At 44.8% G+C, this 20,290-nt stretch overlaps 1 protein-coding gene across 1 annotated transcript in view; it reads left to right on the top strand.

Moving 5' to 3' along the window:
- Nucleotides 1-18,547, top strand: part of LOC311232217 (potassium voltage-gated channel subfamily KQT member 5-like) — a 62,513-nt gene extending 43,966 nt beyond the window's left edge. The window contains 7 exon segments of the mRNA XM_084318945.1: nucleotides 7,364-7,587; nucleotides 9,968-10,073; nucleotides 11,400-11,531; nucleotides 12,483-12,590; nucleotides 14,559-14,619; nucleotides 14,622-14,687; nucleotides 15,317-18,547. Coding sequence (XP_084175071.1) covers nucleotides 7,364-7,587; nucleotides 9,968-10,073; nucleotides 11,400-11,531; nucleotides 12,483-12,590; nucleotides 14,559-14,619; nucleotides 14,622-14,687; nucleotides 15,317-16,603 — 1,984 coding nt within the window. The 3' untranslated portion in view covers nucleotides 16,604-18,547.
- The last annotated feature ends 1,743 nt before the right edge of the window (nucleotides 18,548-20,290 follow it).

The raw sequence follows: 20,290 nt of genomic DNA, 5'->3' as shown, positions 1-20,290 counted from the left end.
CACCAGATGACAGGCTTTTACAAACGCGGTTGTAGATGTTCATGTGCCTCTACTAAGCTCAATTGCCTCTGATTGGCTGTGGGTAAATGTCACCATGGTCGACAACATGGAGCTGCAGCAGTATGCCTGATGTACCATCCTCAGTGGTGGAAGAAGTGCACAGTTCCTTTACTTAAAGGAACACGCCAACATTTTGGGAAATTAGCTTCCTGTCTTCTCCAGAGAGAGACAAGAAGATAGATACCAGTTTCCTCTCTGTGCGTTCAGTAGAAAGCTATCTGGCTGCGCGTTAGCCTAGCTTAGCACAATGAATGGAAGCGGACATGACCGGTTAGCCTAGGCATTGTCCAACTAACATCTCTCCCGAAGGCTAACCGGTCATGTCCGCTTCCATTCATTGTGCTAAGCTAGGCTAACATGCAGCCAGATAGCTTTCTACTGAACGCACAGAGAGGAAACTGGTATCTATCTTCTTGTCTCTCTCTGGAGAAGACGGGAAGCTAATTTCCAAAAATGTTGGCGTGTTCCTTTAAGTAAAAGTAGAAATACTCAGATAAATAAGTACTCTGGTCAAAGTAAAAGTCCCCCATTCAAATTCTACTTAAGTAAAAATAGAGAAGTATTTGCTATTGAATGTACTTAAGTATCTAAAGTAAAAGTACACATTCTACATGACGTTTGTGTATATCCATTGACCTCTATAGGTTATGTTAACGTGGTATGTGGTCCAGTTATGCTGCTCTGATTAAAGGTTATGTTAAAGTAGTATGTGGTCCAGTTATGCCGCTCTGATTATGTTCTCTTGAAGTTGACAGGCTTCAAATGTGAAAGTATATAATCTTCATGCATAACTGATGGGTTCAGATCGTACTTAATTTCCTGCATTCTGGTGTAGCCTACTTTTATGAACCAATTTGTGCCTTTTCTGCATCAATTTAAGGTGGACATGTCTACGTAAAGGAAAAGACAACATTCAGGTATACTCACTGATTCAAATATAATGGAATATAGTGCAGTAAGGCTCTCAGGCATTACCGTGTGCAAGGCTAGTCAGAAGCCCCTGACTGAACAGTGAAAGGCAGGTCTCTGTGTTTTTTACTTCTTTTGGGGAGGGGGTTGTCTTTCATGTTAGCTATATTTTTGGAGGGAGACATATTTACCTAAAAAATGCACCCCCCCCCCCCTAAACCTACGCCTATGCACACACACACACACACACACACACACACACACACACACACGCACACACACACACACACGCACACACGCACGCACACACACACACACACACACACACACACACACACACACACACACACACACACACACACACACACACACATGTTCCCACAGAATTTGGTAACACGTCAACATGTGTCTATATCTCCTCTTGGTTTTTTTTAGTAAGGTTCATAGTAATAAGCAGAGGCTACTGAGGAGGGTCACCACTCGGAAACATCCTAGGTACACAGCATCCACTCGTCACATGACCTTTTGTTTCCTTTGGGAATGCTGACTAATTCTTGACGCATGGGGGCATTCATCCCGAAGTGGCTGCAGAGCAGAGGGGCTGTTCATATGGTCTGTAGCCTATATAGGACTTTAGTCTTAACTACTGTAATTTTACAAGCTGCCCTCTATATGACTTTGCCCGAAAGATGCACTACTTCTGCCTGTTTTTATTTGATTTTTTTATGGTAGTGTTAATTAACCACAAATAACCCATCTCAAGCACCGCCCTCTTTGTCGGTCCTCCAATTGCAACCGTTGCTTTGTTTGTCAGAGAAAAGCGACGGTTTGCGATTGGAGGATAGAGGAAAAGAGGGCGTGGTTTGAGATAGGTCGATAGACTTTCTCCTGGCCTGACATAAAGAGGTGAAAATGAATGTGTCTTTTTTTTTTACCTCACTCCCCATATCACATCCCATATAACTATCCCTAATACTCAAAAACAACACATGTCATCCTGGCCTCCATATTCAGGTTATTTATAGTATAACCTCACATGTTCAATCTCACAAGACATCAGTCGACCACTCAATTCGGTTGAGGACCGGCCATGCATGTTGTTGCCCATGCATGTGGCCCCCGCCAGGGGTGTAAAAAGTACCCAGAAATTATACTTAAGTGCAAGTATGGGTACCATCTCAAAATAGTACTCAAGTAAAAGTCTGAGTATCTGGCTAAAAACACACTTGAGTAAAAGTTAAAACGTTTCTACTTTTAAATGTACTTAAGTACTAAAAAGTTAAAGTTAAAACTTTTTTTTCTGACTGTCTATTCTTCTGATAGCGGGTGTTTAATCAAAGATCTGATTGGCTGTTTTTAAATAAAGTGCAGCCGCAGGATTAATAACGTTAAAGTTAGTTCGGTCAGAGAAACAAATATACTAATTAAAATGGTTAGACCTGCAAGATTTGTACTTTGTACTTTGTAGATCTGCATTTTAAATGTAAGGAGTAAAAAAAATAAAATAAAAAATGTCTCTGAAATGTAATTGAGTAAAAGTACAAGTATACAAACCTAATAATACTCAAGTAAAGTACAAATCCCCCAAAACAGTACTTAAGTATTGTAACAAAGTACTATTACTCAAGTACTTTACACCCCTTCCCCCGCGCATGCTGCCGTCGCAACAAATACGATGACAGTGGCCTCATCTGCCCCCACTGCCACCTCTGCATCTCAACGCATCACACTGGGTCACTCCTGGTTGGAAAACACCTCGTTCTCCTCAAGCGATAACCCGACTTTTCTAGTAGGATTCATTGAATTTATATTTATATAATCTAGTAGAATTCTAGTGTGGAAATTGACCTTCATCGTGGGAAAAGTCTGGAGTCATTAGATCGGGTTTAAATGATACGTTAGCTACATGTAAGGTCTATAGCTGAAATGAATAGTGTAACCTGCGTGTCTCATGTCTGTGAGAAAAACGTAAAGGTAATAACATTGCACACACACACGCACGCACGCACGCACGCACGCACACACGCACGCACGCACGCACGCACGCACGCACACACACACACACACACACACACACACACACACACACACACACACACACACACACACACACACACACACACACACACACACACACACACACACACACACACACACACACACACACACACACACACACACACAGAGAGAGCTGCACTGCAACATCCAGGGACGGAATATAAAAGTACTGTCCAACCGGGGTGGTCTTCAAAAGCCCACAGGGAGGCTGTCGGAAAGGTTAGCGTCCTCTCGATTTACGATGATGTCCTCCTGTTGACAAGGGGCAGCGGTATTTGAATGGTTAAATGGAGGATATCAACACGAAGTGTGTGAGTCACCAGATGACAGGCTTTTACAAACGCGGTTGTAGATGTTCATGTGCCTCTACTAAGCTCAATTGCCTCTGATTGGCTGTGGGTAAATGTCACCATGGTCGACAACATGGAGCTGCAGCAGTATGCCTGATGTACCATCCTCAGTGGTGGAAGAAGTGCACAGTTCCTTTACTTAAAGGAACACGCCAACATTTTGGGAAATTAGCTTCCTGTCTTCTCCAGAGAGAGACAAGAAGATAGATACCAGTTTCCTCTCTGTGCGTTCAGTAGAAAGCTATCTGGCTGCGCGTTAGCCTAGCTTAGCACAATGAATGGAAGCGGACATGACCGGTTAGCCTAGGCATTGTCCAACTAACATCTCTCCCGAAGGCTAACCGGTCATGTCCGCTTCCATTCATTGTGCTAAGCTAGGCTAACATGCAGCCAGATAGCTTTCTACTGAACGCACAGAGAGGAAACTGGTATCTATCTTCTTGTCTCTCTCTGGAGAAGACGGGAAGCTAATTTCCAAAAATGTTGGCGTGTTCCTTTAAGTAAAAGTAGAAATACTCAGATAAATAAGTACTCTGGTCAAAGTAAAAGTCCCCCATTCAAATTCTACTTAAGTAAAAATAGAGAAGTATTTGCTATTGAATGTACTTAAGTATCTAAAGTAAAAGTACACATTCTACATGACGTTTGTGTATATCCATTGACCTCTATAGGTTATGTTAACGTGGTATGTGGTCCAGTTATGCTGCTCTGATTAAAGGTTATGTTAAAGTAGTATGTGGTCCAGTTATGCCGCTCTGATTATGTTCTCTTGAAGTTGACAGGCTTCAAATGTGAAAGTATATAATCTTCATGCATAACTGATGGGTTCAGATCGTACTTAATTTCCTGCATTCTGGTGTAGCCTACTTTTATGAACCAATTTGTGCCTTTTCTGCATCAATTTAAGGTGGACATGTCTACGTAAAGGAAAAGACAACATTCAGGTATACTCACTGATTCAAATATAATGGAATATAGTGCAGTAAGGCTCTCAGGCATTACCGTGTGCAAGGCTAGTCAGAAGCCCCTGACTGAACAGTGAAAGGCAGGTCTCTGTGTTTTTTACTTCTTTTGGGGAGGGGGTTGTCTTTCATGTTAGCTATATTTTTGGAGGGAGACATATTTACCTAAAAAATGCACCCCCCCCCCCCTAAACCTACGCCTATGCACACACACACACACACACACACACACACACACACACACACGCACACACACACACACACGCACACACGCACACACACACACACACACACACACACACACACACACACACACACACACACACACACACACACACACACACATGTTCCCACAGAATTTGGTAACACGTCAACATGTGTCTATATCTCCTCTTGGTTTTTTTTAGTAAGGTTCATAGTAATAAGCAGAGGCTACTGAGGAGGGTCACCACTCGGAAACATCCTAGGTACACAGCATCCACTCGTCACATGACCTTTTGTTTCCTTTGGGAATGCTGACTAATTCTTGACGCATGGGGGCATTCATCCCGAAGTGGCTGCAGAGCAGAGGGGCTGTTCATATGGTCTGTAGCCTATATAGGACTTTAGTCTTAACTACTGTAATTTTACAAGCTGCCCTCTATATGACTTTGCCCGAAAGATGCACTACTTCTGCCTGTTTTTATTTGATTTTTTTATGGTAGTGTTAATTAACCACAAATAACCCATCTCAAGCACCGCCCTCTTTGTCGGTCCTCCAATTGCAACCGTTGCTTTGTTTGTCAGAGAAAAGCGACGGTTTGCGATTGGAGGATAGAGGAAAAGAGGGCGTGGTTTGAGATAGGTCGATAGACTTTCTCCTGGCCTGACATAAAGAGGTGAAAATGAATGTGTCTTTTTTTTTTACCTCACTCCCCATATCACATCCCATATAACTATCCCTAATACTCAAAAACAACACATGTCATCCTGGCCTCCATATTCAGGTTATTTATAGTATAACCTCACATGTTCAATCTCACAAGACATCAGTCGACCACTCAATTCGGTTGAGGACCGGCCATGCATGTTGTTGCCCATGCATGTGGCCCCCGCCAGGGGTGTAAAAAGTACCCAGAAATTATACTTAAGTGCAAGTATGGGTACCATCTCAAAATAGTACTCAAGTAAAAGTCTGAGTATCTGGCTAAAAACACACTTGAGTAAAAGTTAAAACGTTTCTACTTTTAAATGTACTTAAGTACTAAAAAGTTAAAGTTAAAACTTTTTTTTCTGACTGTCTATTCTTCTGATAGCGGGTGTTTAATCAAAGATCTGATTGGCTGTTTTTAAATAAAGTGCAGCCGCAGGATTAATAACGTTAAAGTTAGTTCGGTCAGAGAAACAAATATACTAATTAAAATGGTTAGACCTGCAAGATTTGTACTTTGTACTTTGTAGATCTGCATTTTAAATGTAAGGAGTAAAAAAAATAAAATAAAAAATGTCTCTGAAATGTAATTGAGTAAAAGTACAAGTATACAAACCTAATAATACTCAAGTAAAGTACAAATCCCCCAAAACAGTACTTAAGTATTGTAACAAAGTACTATTACTCAAGTACTTTACACCCCTTCCCCCGCGCATGCTGCCGTCGCAACAAATACGATGACAGTGGCCTCATCTGCCCCCACTGCCACCTCTGCATCTCAACGCATCACACTGGGTCACTCCTGGTTGGAAAACACCTCGTTCTCCTCAAGCGATAACCCGACTTTTCTAGTAGGATTCATTGAATTTATATTTATATAATCTAGTAGAATTCTAGTGTGGAAATTGACCTTCATCGTGGGAAAAGTCTGGAGTCATTAGATCGGGTTTAAATGATACGTTAGCTACATGTAAGGTCTATAGCTGAAATGAATAGTGTAACCTGCGTGTCTCATGTCTGTGAGAAAAACGTAAAGGTAATAACATTGCACACACACACGCACGCACGCACGCACGCACGCACACACGCACGCACGCACGCACGCACGCACGCACGCACACACACACACACACACACACACACACACACACACACACACACACACACACACACACACACACACACACACACACACACACACACACACACACACACACACACACACACACACACACACACACACACACACACACACACACACACACACACACACACACACACACACACACACACACACACACACACACACACACACACACACACACACACAAAGGGCCCAGTTAAAGCATCTTGCCTGTTTTGAGCTTGCATTTTGTATCCTCCAATCGTAACCTATGCATGCTATATAATGAGGCATATTCTGACCTGTAAGCCTTTTGTGCTTCTATGAGAAATTCAAGTTGTGACTTAGGCTACGTTCACGTTTCATCACGAAAGTGGCCCAAATCAGATTTCTTTGCTCATACGTGAATCATCTGATGTCATCCAAACAGTGTGAACAGCATAAATAATTTGGGACCACTTTAATCAGATACAGGTCAGATTTTTTGCAATGTGACCTCAGTCTGAACAGTCGTGTGACTTTCATGCGACTTTTACATCACGTCTAGATTGACATTTGTCACAATTTTTACGTCCATCTTCTTTATGGTTCATTTGCGCATGCGAGCCAGTTCAGGAGCGTGACCAGTTCACATTGGAATCTGATATTGGCCACATACACTTTTCTTTATAATAATAATGTAAACAGACAAACAAAAGAAAATCTGATCTGAGCAATAAATCAGAATTGAGCACTAAGGCCTGCAGTGTGAACGTAGCCATAATAACCGATGCCATGGAGAGATGAATGGCGATCCAACGATACATAACTTCCTGATCAAACACATTTTGCTGAATGTCTCAGAACTTAACGTCCACGTTTCCGCCGCCTCGAAGACGAGTTAATTTCCATATCCGTCCCTGTCCTTCTACCTCCTCATAATACTGTTATATTTGTCTCTTTTTGTATCCCTGCTTCCCCTCCACCTTTACACCCCCGCTCCACCGCACAGCCAGAAGCTGAGCTTCAAAGACCGCGTGCGGATGGCGAGCCCGCGTGGCCAGAGCATCAAGAGCAGGCAGGCGGCGTCCGTGACCGACCGGCGGTCTCCGGGGACGGAGCCCGCCACGGAGTGCACCAGCCCCACCAAGGTGCAGAAGAGCTGGAGTTTCAACGACCGCACCCGCTTCAGGCCCTCCCTGCGCCTCAAGAGCCAATCGCGCTCCACCGCTGACGGTGAGATGACCAATTAAGAGTCACCGTTTTGTGAACATGTGCCACATTAACCTGACCCGCCGGATGTTCAGGTTACAGAGACCCATCTGGGAAGTTGTCCTTTGAAACGGTTTGGAATTCGGTTGTTAAGTCTGACATATTTGTATATTTGTGAAAAGACGAGAGCCTCAGCCAACGCAGGAAGCTTGGCCCCGGAAACTGTTTATTGGAAAGTCGATATGACTTAACAACCGAACAGGGCTGGCACTTTAAAGAAATACTTTGCAGGTGATTTGGATTTACTGTCTTGTCTATCACTGACTAACTTCAACCAATCGGTGCCATTCTTTGCTCTTCTTTCAATGAAGAAAATACCCTCCAGTTCTGATAGAACTGATGCTATAGCAGCATCTACGCCAACCTCTTCAAGAACCGCCGTTGTTGTTTTCGAACGAACTCCGCACAACACACCTCCGATTACAGTCATTTCTGGCTGTCGTCACAACTAAGCCACGCAGGTGGTTCAGGCACAAGCACATTGACGTTTGAAAATCTTAATGATATAGGGTCTGTCTGTCTCCAAAAGTAGTTTAACGCCTCCTTGATGTGTCATGACTCTGACTGCTGCTGTTGTTTTCTGTGCTACAAAAACGACGTCACTCTACAGTTGACGGAGTACCAACGGGGGAGCGGGACTTAGCGAAGGGTGAACTGCTTTACTCAGAAAACGTAAAAATAAAGTACTAATCAACCACAGGAAAAAAGGTACATAATGTAGGTTATGTTATAGCCATAATATATTTATGTCTTGTATAAGTAATATATTTTTCGTTTCGTATCGGCAAAAGTCCAAAACAAACACCATGACCAGGAGTCGAACCAACAATGAATGTGGTCGCAGGTGCTCTCACCACTAGACTGAACCCTTTCACTGCCACACGACAAAGGGTTAACCCTTTCACAACCACACTACAGAAGGTTAACCCTTTCACTACCACACTACAGACGGTTAACCCTTTCACTACCACACTACAGACGGTTAACCCTTTCACTACCACACTACAGACGGTTAACCGTCTGTAGTGTGGTTGTGAAAGGCTTAACCCTTTGTCGTGTGGCAGTGAAAGGGTTAATGTCTGTTTGTGCTGCCCTGCTTAGGGTTAGTGGTGCTGGTTTGGCAGGGCCTGCCTGCATGGCTGCTAAAGTTGGTGGCCGTGGGATGTGAGGGCGGGGGTGGGTTGATGGATGGATGGTGGGAATAGTACGCTCTAGCAGCCTTATTGGGCGGTCAGAGCTCAGCCAGCTGGCTGAGGCATGTCGGTGGAACGGAAACAATAATCAGCCGAGCCAAACCAAATCGACTGGCCGCTGTTAAGTCATTCATTGTCACTGAGATGTTGCCTGTGATTATGTTGGAGTTTTTGAGGGTGGAAAATGAGTCACTCTTTACCGTGGCTTAATAATGAGTCACTCTTTACCGTGGCTTAATTAGGTGAACACAAAACAGACATTACATTTGTGTGAAATGTGCAATTGTTATTATCATATATGTCATTATGTAGAAGCCATTGTTTACATAGCCAATTATATCATGCACCTTATATAGCAATCATTCATGCCATACGTCATTAAGTGTGCTGTTTTGACCCAGTGGAGCACACATGTGAAACACACACACACACACACGCATGCATACACGCACACATGCACACATACAAACACACACACACACACACACACACACACACACACACACACACACACACACACACACACACACACAAACACACACACACACATTGCAATCATTCACACCATACGTCATTAAGTGTGCTGTTTTGACCCAGTGGAGCACACGTGTGAAACACACATGCATGCATGCACGCGCGCACACACACACACACACACACACGCACACACGCACGCACACACACACACACACACACACACACACACACACACACACACACACTTAGACATTAGAGATTGGAAAATGGCTAACCAAGAGAAATCCAGTGGGCAGCCCACAGAACGAAGCACACACACACACACACACACACACACACACACACACACACGATATGTATCATTTTATGGTATAACCTGAGACAGAAAACATTGCTAGAATCCGCAGTCCGACACTTGTAAACCCCAAATCGCCTTTTCAGTGTTGTAACTCAAAGACGCCCATAAACAGGCCTGCTGTGAGACAGACGCAGTATATCTGAGATCCACCACTCCGCAGTAGAATCTCTTTTCCTGACAGCATGCCAAAAAAGAGCTATATTATTTCCTTCACTCTCTCTCTCTCTCTCTCTCTCTCTCTCTCTCTCTCTCTCTCTCTCTCTCTCTCTCTCTCTCTCTCTCTCTCTCTCTCTCTCTCTCTCTCTCTCTGTAGCAGACTCTAACATGGCGGGGGAGGATGGGTTCGATGAGAGGGGCTGTCACTGTGAGATGTCTGTAGAGGACCTGCTGCCTTCAGTCAAGTGTGTCATCAGGGCTGTCAGGTGAGGCAACAAGACGCTGCTGCCCCCATCCATCCATCCATCCCTCTCTCCATCCATCCATCTCTCCATCCCTCCCTCAATCCATCCATCCATCCCGTCATCCATCCCTCCCTCAATCCATCCCTCCCTCCCTCCATCCATCCCTCTCTCCATCCCGCCCTCAATCCATCCCTCCATCCCTCCATCCATCCATCCCTCCATCTACCCATCCCTCCATCCATCCATCCATCCATCCCTCCATCCACCCATCCCTCCAGAGAGAGAGAGAGAGAGAGAGAGAGAGAGAGAGAGAGAGAGAGAGAGAGAGAGAGAGAGAGAGAGAGAGAGAGAGAGAGAGAGAGAGAGGAGAGCTGGACTCAAACTGTTGATATTATCAGTACATGATTTACGTGTTGGCTCTTTGTGCTGTGGAATACCTCAGAAGAACCATGAACCACCAGCAAGTTCATTAAAAGAACAAAAATGATTTTGTCTTCATAATCACAACCCAGAAGATCAGTGAATGTGCAGGATGATACAACGTTCCCTCTACATCTTGTATGAGGTGATGTGGCAGACTGTTGAACCTCTAAGTAACTACTTCCCTACTTCCTGGGGCCTACTATCCCCGTTTGTCCTACATGCGTTCCCAGATCGGAGAACCTCCACTAGCGGTACACACCTGAGGCCATGTGCTGCACTCCATTATCAACTATCAAGCCACGTTGACTATACAGGCTGGCCAAAGCAGCGAGGGCATCCAAGAGCCAGGCCTCCTCCAGCTCGCTGCTATAGGCTCAATATCCCCACAGCTGGTGCTCTCCGGTGCCCCCCACCCACCTATAGCAGGGATATATTACCTTGTAGTCTGTCAATCTTACCAAGCAAGTTTAGCGCCTCAAGGACAGACCGCGCCAGAGACTTGTATTCGGCCCCCGGTCCCCCTCTGTTTGGCTTCTGGCTATTGAGCAAAGAGAGCAATGCTTTCTCAGACTGATACATTTACACGCTTGGCTTAAGTAAGCAGCGCGATGACTACCACTACCTGACTGCAGGGCTTTACAACTTCACAGGATGTTTATGTAAGGACTTATGAAATGATTTTCCAGATGCCCGACCGTGTGTGTTTATGTAAAGTAACAGGGGGGCTGTCGTGCCATGCTCTAGTTTGGGCAGTTTTGAAAAGCAAGGGGGGGAGGAAAAAAATGAAGTGTTATGTTTTGTTTTTGTAACCTGTTCAAAGCAATTCAAGTCGAGGGAGCCGCTGCAAATCACTGGCACTCTGAGGGCGCCTCCTAGTGGAGCGAGGTATGAATTACACCTGTGTTTTCTCCACCGTCCATCCAGGATCATGAAGTTCCATGTAGCCAAGAAGAAGTTTAAGGAAACGTTGCGTCCGTATGACGTGAAGGACGTGATCGAACAGTACTCCGCCGGTCACCTGGACATGCTGTGTCGTATCAAGAGCCTGCAGACGCGGTATGACTGCCAACCACCCGCTTAACTTCAAAAAGACACGGATCGGTTGTCGTAGCTTTCATCCCTGCTGTCCACTGCTTAGCCTGAATGTCCACAGTGTGACTGACAGCGACTTGGTGTGTGTGTGTGTGTGTGTGTGTGTGTGTGTGTGTGTGTGTGTGTGTGTGTGTGTGTGTGTGTGTGTGTGTGTGCATGCGCGTGCGCGTGCGTGCGTGTGTGTATGTGTGATGTCCAGTGGTGGAAGTACACAGTTCCAAAAGAGGCTATAGATAACATTCAGCCACTAGATGTCCTCTCGAAGTCGACTTCAAGAGCTTCACATTTGAAAGTACATCATCTTCATACATTTTTGCGATGGTTTCTATACAAAATCCTTCTCTTCATAGTGTGGTAGAAATTATATGCCCCCCCCCCCCCCCCCCCCCCACATCTACTGCAGTCCCAATTTCCCCTGATCAATCCACAATACACATGTCCTGTCTTCCCTTAATCAATCCCTTTGTCTCCTGATCAATCATTCTTCCCTGATCAATCAGCCATCTCACCTAAAGCCCCCACCTTCCCTAACACCCCCCCCCCCCTTCCTGAGCCCAGTACGAGCCCCCCCCCCCCCCCCCCCCCCCCCTCGTTGGGTCTTCTCAAGCCAAATCTCCTATTTAACCTAATAAATATGTAACAACCAACTATGGACGAGCAAATTATTTCCACCACAATAGTAGAACTAGTAACGGATGGGTTCAGGTGAATGTAGTGGAGGACAATAATTTCCTTTGAAATATACAGCAGTAGAAGCATAACGTTCCCTAAAATGGAAATACTCAAGTAATTACTTTCCACCACTGTATGTGTGTGTGTGTGTGTGTGTGTATGCGTGTTCCGTGTACTGGTACAAATGCGTGCACGTGTATACTTGTACATATGTGTGTGTGTGTTCCCTCTCTTCCCACGCAGGCTGGACATGATTGTGGGCCCGCAGCCCCTGAGCAGTCGAGCCAAGACCTTTTCATCCCCCTCCCTGCCCCTGTATTACAGCCAGGGCAGAAAGAACTCTTCCCAGGGGTCAGAATGCCCCCCTCACACACACCTCTCCTCACCACGCCTCCTCTCTCTCTCTCTCTCACTCTGCACACAGTGGTGGAAGAAGTACACAGTTCCTTTACTTAAGTAAAAGTAGAAATACCCAGATAAATACAAACCTTTATTTATTCTCGAAAAGACAATTGAGGTCACCCTCATGTTCAATGTCGTCGAGACTTTACAGACATTTCAATGCATACATTTGTACAATATAATAATATTAATAAATATGAATAACTATCTATATAGCACTTTTCACATATGGACCGCAGTCCAGAGTGCCCCACAGCAATTTGTATAAATTAACATAAGGCATAAAATCACCACACAATTGACAGAATAAAAAACAATGCATAAATTGCAGACATAAGAATAGGTATAAAAGACAATAAAAGTAAAAGACAATAAAAGTAGTGCTACGTAAACGTGTACCGTATAGATATAACCTACATGCCTATATGCATGCATATAACCTAAATATAAATGAGTACTCTGGTAAAAGTAAAAGTCCTCCATTCAAATTCTACTTAAGTAAAAGTAGAGAAGTATTTGCTATTGAATGTAAAAGTACACGTTCTACATGACGTGTGTGTATCCGTTGACCTCTAAAGGTTGTGTTAAAGTGGCATGTGGTCCAGTTATGCTGCTCTGGTTACGTCCTCACCAGTAAGTAAAAGTATAAAGTTCCCTAAAATGAAAATACTCACATAAAGTACAAGTAGCTCTAAAATTTACTTAAGTACAGTACTTGAGTAAAATACTTAGTTACTTTCCACCACTGCTCTGCACACAGCGCCACCTTCTCATCTCACGCACATGTGCCTCTTCTGTCTTCACACACACACACACACACACACACACACACACACACACACACACACACACACACACACACACACACACACACACACACACACACACACGTGTGCACACACACACACACACACACAGTCAATTCTCCCCCACACAGCTGTGCATGCCTATCTACCTGCTCTGTCCTAGCAATACAGACACCCGCTGTTCTGCTCCTGAATCTGAAGGGCTGCATGGCGTCAGTATCTCTAACAGGGTGGTGGTGTCGGTGCTGGTGGTGATAAGTCTGGTCAAAATATTCGCGGGAGTCATTGTTGCACGAAGTATTATCTTCCTTGGTTTATTCATGGAATCTGTTTACATTATATTCTTATTCATTATATTTCTCATTATATATTTATATTCTTATTTATCTACGTTCTTCGACAAAGCCTGAGAACTAGTTTCTAACCTTGCAGGATTCTCTGTGCACAGCTTTTATGTGAGTGGAGTCTTCCCCCATGAGGATGAAAATAGAATTACAGATTACAGAGGTGTTGGCTGCTAATACTCCATCCTTATTTGTCATAATGCAGTATTGATTCATTCAAAGATATCTTTCAAATCCAGTGATGGCTTATTAACTTAAATTATATGATCTCTTTTTATTCTTCTTCTTCTTCTTCTTCTTCTTCTTCTTCTTCTTCTTCTTCTTCTTCTTCTTCTTCTTCTTCTTCTTCTTCCTTCTTCTTCTTCTTCTTCTTCTTCTTCTTCTTCTTCTTCTTCTTCTTCTTCTTCTTCTTCTTCTTCTTCTTCTTCTTCTTCTTCTTCTTCTTCTTCTTCAATTTATGGTTCATGTTGACTGTATTTGTTGTGAAATATAATGTGTTTCTGTTTCTTCCTTTTACAATGTTACAGTAGTCTTCCTTCCTTTCTGTGAGCAGTCTACTAGATCTCTATTGGGTTTGCCGTTCTTCAATCACTAAAGTGTGTGTGTGTGTGTGTGCACGTGTGTGTGCACGTGTGTGTGCGTGTGTGTGTGTGTGTGTGCACGTGTGTGTGCACGTGTGTGCGTGCATGCATGTGTGTGTGTGTGTGTGTGTGTGTGTGTGTGTGTGTGTGTGTGTGTTCATGTGTGTGCATGTGTGTGTGTTCCAGAGTGGACCAGATTCTGGGTAAAGGCCAAATCCCTCTGGATAAAAAGATCAGAGAGAAGCTGTGCTGTCTGAGGGAGACCTCCTGGAGGACATGAGCATGCTGGGACGTGTGTGTAAGGTGGAGAGGCAGGTTAGTGTTTCCACAACATAACCTACTTTTTGAATACTGTGCAAGAGAGGGAGAGAGGGAGGGGGAAGATGACGAGAGAGGGAGGAGGAAGGGAGAGGAGGAGAGAGGGAAGAGGGAGGATGGAAAGAGGGAAGAGCGCGGGAGAGGGAAGTGGAGGAGAGAGGGAGGAGGAAAGGGAGATAGAAGAGGGGAGAGGAGGAAAGGGGGAAGAGGGAGAGGGGTGAAGAGGAGGGAGGAAAGAGGAAGGGAGAGGGAAGAGGAGCAGAGAGGGAGGAGGGAAGGGAGAGAAAAGAAGAGGAGAGAGGGAAAAGGAGGAGAGACGGAAGATGAGGAGGGAGGCAAGAGGGAATGGAGAGAGAAGAGAGAGGGGAGAGGAGGAGAGAGGGAAGAGGAGGAGAGAGTGAAGAGGAGGAGGGAGGGAGACGGAAGAGGAGGAGGGAAGGAAGATAGAAGAGAGAAGAGGGGGAGAGGAGAGGGAGATGGAAGAGGAGGAGAGAGGGAGGAGGGAGGGAGAACTCCAAAGAGAGGGTGAGGAAAAGATATGGATATTTTTTATCAAATTAAACATTTCCCTCCCTCCCTCCTTCCATTATCACCACCACCTCCTTCCCTTCTCTCTCCCCGTTCAGGTCCAGTCCATTGAGTCGAAGCTGGACTCCCTGCTGGACATTTATCGCCAGGTGCTGCGCAAAGGCTCGTCGTCTGCCCTCACCCTGTCCTCCCTGCCCCTGTTCGAGCTGGAGCAGACCTCCGACTACCAGCCCTCCGTGTTCAGCAAGGACTTCTCCTGCTCCACGCAGGTGAGCGGCAGCAGCAGTGGCGGGACCGCCCCCGATGGCTGCGTCACACGCTCCTCCACCAGCGCCCACCTGTCCCGCGGGGGGCTCCATCTCATCCTGGCGCCGCCCAACGAGCTGGGTCTCAACCTCAACAACTCCGCCCCGACGCCTCCTCCCTCTGGCCTGGGCCCCCCCCCCTTTAGCCCCTCACCGCTGACTCATCACCACCACCCTCGCCATCACCACCATCATCATCCTCACCATCACCACCACCATCACCATCCCCAGGCTCAGTCCCTCACGCCTGAGGGTGCCTGCGAGGACGTAGGTGGCGGGGGAGGCTCTCCGTCCGTCCTCACCCAGAATAGCACCCCCGGCGGCGGGGGTGGAGGAGTACACGTGGGTGGTTTCCCCACCATAGCCAGGCCTCCGCCGCCTCCCCCCAGCCGGACACTGGGCCAAAGCAGCGCCGCCTCCAGGCCGGAGATGGAGGTGGAAGACTTGTGTGGAGATCTGAGGAGGCAGCGGGAGGACGGCGGCCTGGGGGGAGGGCTCGGCCTAGGGGGGCTGGGGCAGCAGGTGCGAGGCAGCGGCAGCAACAGCAGCAGCAGCGGCAGGCTGATGTCTAAAGAGGAGGGATCCTGGAGGAGGCACATGAGTCTGGAGATGGAGCCTCTGGTGCCTCTGGTGCCCCTGACCCTGGGCTGCTGCTCGGGTCCCAGCCAGGTGGACCGAGGCCTGGGCAAATCCATGTCGGTGCAGGACCTAATGCAGGCCACGCCGCTGGCGGCCCTGGATGCCCAGCACAGCCCCAGCCTCACGTCCCCCAGCACCAGCACCAGTGGCGACTCCCCCACTACTGGCTTCCACAGCAGCGGCCAGGACCCAGGGGGTGGAGGAGGAGTTGGGGGAGGTGGATGGGGGGAGGAGGACCTCTTTATCAGTGACAGGGATGTTGAGACACAGGGGTTTGACTTCCTGTCCCAGGGGACCACAGAGACCCCCTCCTATTCCTCAGAACTGGTGAGGACCGGGGCCGGGGGCTCCAACAGGAGCCTGGCCAGTGGTCACACATCTACTACCCCTTCTGTCGGGAGCGCCGAGTCACTGGGCACATCGCATGTACGTCTAAAATAGGCCCCGCCCCCCAATGGACAGCCCACTCGCAATGCTCGCCACACAGACACACTTTTTATCCTTTTTGGAAGGGAGGGGGTGGGTGGTAATTAAAATAAGGGGTCCTTTATGTTTATTCTCATGTTGATTAATTTGATAATAAAAAAGCATAGTATTTTTCATACATGTTGATCATACACAACATATCATTGCATGAGTTATTATTTTAGTATGGTTGACAAATCAAAGATGAAGGTGTATGAAGGAGAAAAAAATTAAATATTTTTTTTTAAAGGAACCCTGATCCTGAAAGACAGTGGGCTGACCTTGGGATGCTGCATGAGCACTGCATGTCTAAAGCACCGTTATTAACACGTCACCCAGAGGGCTCGATGGAATTACTCCTTTATTTTGAGTGCAAATGAGCAAACGCAGAAACGGAACTCATAAGGTGTAATAAATCTGGCGCAGGCTAAAAGCTCCGAATCATGATCCGTCTCTCCACTGAGAGGCTGCCATCTTAGAAAATGAATGTTGCCTCAATTAGCTTTAGGATTTTCACCCCACGTCTGTCTTTACATTATATATTCTTTAGCAAAGACTGTGTATGCCTGTGTATGTTAGATAAACAAGACAAATATCAAGGTCGCTGTAGGTGCCAAGTCACTTCTGCCGACAGTCGATGACCACGGAGTACAACGTACACTTACAACATACAGTACGCACACACACAGACACGCCAGTCGATCCTATGTATCCGTTATACGATGGAAGATATAGCCGCTGCAGTCAAAGGTACAGTCCAACTAGTGAGACGGAGGACTCGCTGCTTACTTACAGCTCAAGTATGCACCATGTCAGTTGGTTTTCTAGCCACCGACTAACCATTGACCATATTCACACGGTGGCCATTTTGCTCATACGTCATGCTCGGGTTGTGGGATTCCTGGTGTAAAGGAATCCCAGCCTGAGCATGACATAAAGAACAAAATGGCCCTGATGGAAAGGAATCCCAAGCTGAGCACAACATAAAAGCAAAACGGCCCTGAGGGTGGAAAGGAATCCCAAGCTGAGCACGACATAAAAGCAACAAAATGGCAGTCGTGTCAATATAGTCAAAAAAGATAAAAACGTCACGTTGTTCATGTTGTGGGAATATGTGTTTTATTTTTTTTAGCAAAACACTTTACTTTGGTCTAGAAACCAATACATCAAAAGGAGAAATGTGTGCATAATCATGTGGCTTTGTTTTTGTTTTTTTGTCACCTGTTTTTGGACGAGAGGAAGTCTTATTTTAGGGATTTAAATCAAGCTTGTCATTTTATAACTTTTTTTTCATAGTGTCATGTGGGATTATTCTTCTTCCTTGAAGGTGACAAGCTGTAGAATGTATAGTTTATATCCATATTCTTATCAGCAGATCTTTCGCACATCAAGATGACTCGTTCTTTGTATTTCCATGGTACAGAATCAGGAGGTACATCAGGACTAGTGGATGTCTACCAAGGGGATCGGTCCATAGAAAGAAACCTGCAAGATAAAACAACTGTACAAGCCACACAAAGCTTAGTGACTTCAATACACCATTAGCTAGCGGGGCCTTACTGAAGGTTGAACATACAAATCAAAGGCTTTACCAGAATATGTGAAATATTCATAACGTGCAGTACATATGGTGCCTTGCTTCTGAAGTTTCCACTCATTTGTCCATATCTGCAGTTATTTTCCAACGTGTGCATTAGTGTCCTCTGAAATTAAATTGTCCAAACCTCCTTGATTTACCCCCTTGTAAATTATCTGACTTGGGCATTTCCCTTTCTTTTTTTGTATTCAGAGATCATTTTGCTACTGCAAAAACTGGCCTTTACAAAATGTCAATATTCTGTCTCATTTATCCTAATTTATTTAAATTATGTGCACATATTTACACAATAGTAATAATCTGTCAACTTTATAAAGCCTGTAATGTCATGACAATGCAAATTAACGTTTATTCTCATACATCAATAAAGAAAGGAAATTCTAATTGTTTTGCATTGAGTCTTTCTTTACATTTACATTTAGTCATTTAGCTGAACGCTTTTATCCAAAGCGACTTACAAGTTCTATACAAGTCATCAGGAAGGGTACAACTCTTACAGCTGAGTAACCATGTTCATCAAACAGTGCTGAAACTTGGGTGTTGCAGTGTTGAGTGCATAGTAGTAACGACATATAAGATAAGATATTCCTTCATTGATCCCCTTGGGGAAATCAATTGGGGAAATATTAGTATAGTAAGAAGAGTGCATGAAAGTACAAGACAGTAAGAAGGTTTGTTTTTTTATTTCAGATATTGATTGAAGAAGTGTGTTTTTAGTTGAAAGATTGGTCGGGTTTCGACTGTCCTAACTGCGGTGGGAAGTTCGTTCCACCATTGTGGAGCGAGGACCTAGAATAGGCGGCTTCTATAAGGTTAATTAATGTAGAATGAAACGCCAAACCCGTCAACACAAAGAAAACAACAGGAGACGCATTAGATTCCTCATCTTTAATGTTATGAAGAAGTTACATTAATTAAGGTGCAGGAAACAGTTATGAGGTTCAACTGTAACAACTGCAGGGGAATGTAAGCTGAGAGTTGTCTTCTGGTTTCAGTTAAAGACCTTTGTAGCTTATTCTTCTAAAGTGCACACGGAGAACATGCAAGCAGCCAAACTACCATTTCTCCTTTGAAGCTAAAACACGGAATGTTATTTCAACACTGAAAGGACAAAAAACATCTCAGCCTTATTTCTTAACACCTATACTGTTAATAACCAGGGGTGTAAAAAGTACAGAGAAATTATGGGTACTTAAAATCGTACTCAAGTAAAAGTCATGAGTATCTGGCTAAAAACAAACTTGAGTAAAAGTAAAAAAAAGTTTCTACTTTGAAATGTACTTAAGTAAAAACTTTTTTTATTGCAAGGGATAGACCAGGGTCTCAAACTCATTCCATTGTGGGCCAAGTTTTCATTTTAACACTTTAATCGCCATGGGTTAAATTCATAATTTACCATCCCTCGCCAGCTCTATTTGTCTATGGAGAAGTTCCCCTTCTTTGCAGGGCTATAACTTTTTAAATTCTATTGCTACATTGCCATTATTATGGCCCATTCAATGTCCTATATGTATTGTTCAGGGTGTAGCAACGTTAAACTTTTTCATTCACATATTCATACTAAAATATGGTCTAAAGCAGGGGTCGGCAATTAGGTTTGCCCACGGGCCAAATTTTCCCCAAGCCATTGTGTGGCGGGCCAATGATAAGTGAAAATTTTTTAACTGTAAAAAAAAAACGACATATACATGTTTGCACTGTCTTTTTTCTATTATAAAATGCCTCTCACACAGTGCATTACACATGAACAGATCAGTCATTTGATTTGAATGCAGGTGCTCGCATTATAAATCGAGATCAGTAGGGTGCATTTGATTTTATGTATTATTATTATTAAAACACAACACTCACCGGCATAATGCAGGCAGCCCTGCCCTGGACTTATTGTTTCTGCTTCGGTCCTCAAAAATCCATGCTAATAACATGTTAAATGTCCGCTCGCGTTGAATGCCCACCCAACTTGAACACAGTTGCTTGCTCGTGTTGCCATGTCAACAAGCGAGAGTCACCGGTTGCTTATTGCGAGAGTTACCTGTTGCGATAAACCCGTATTTTAAGAATGACTC

The sequence above is a fragment of the Notolepis coatsorum genome (genome assembly GCF_963971535.1).
Source record: "Notolepis coatsorum genome assembly, chromosome: 7".
Classification (NCBI taxonomy): Eukaryota; Metazoa; Chordata; class Actinopteri; order Aulopiformes; family Paralepididae; genus Notolepis; species Notolepis coatsorum.
Note: the sequence above shows the minus strand (reverse complement) of the source record. Positions and strands in the feature narration are given on the sequence as shown.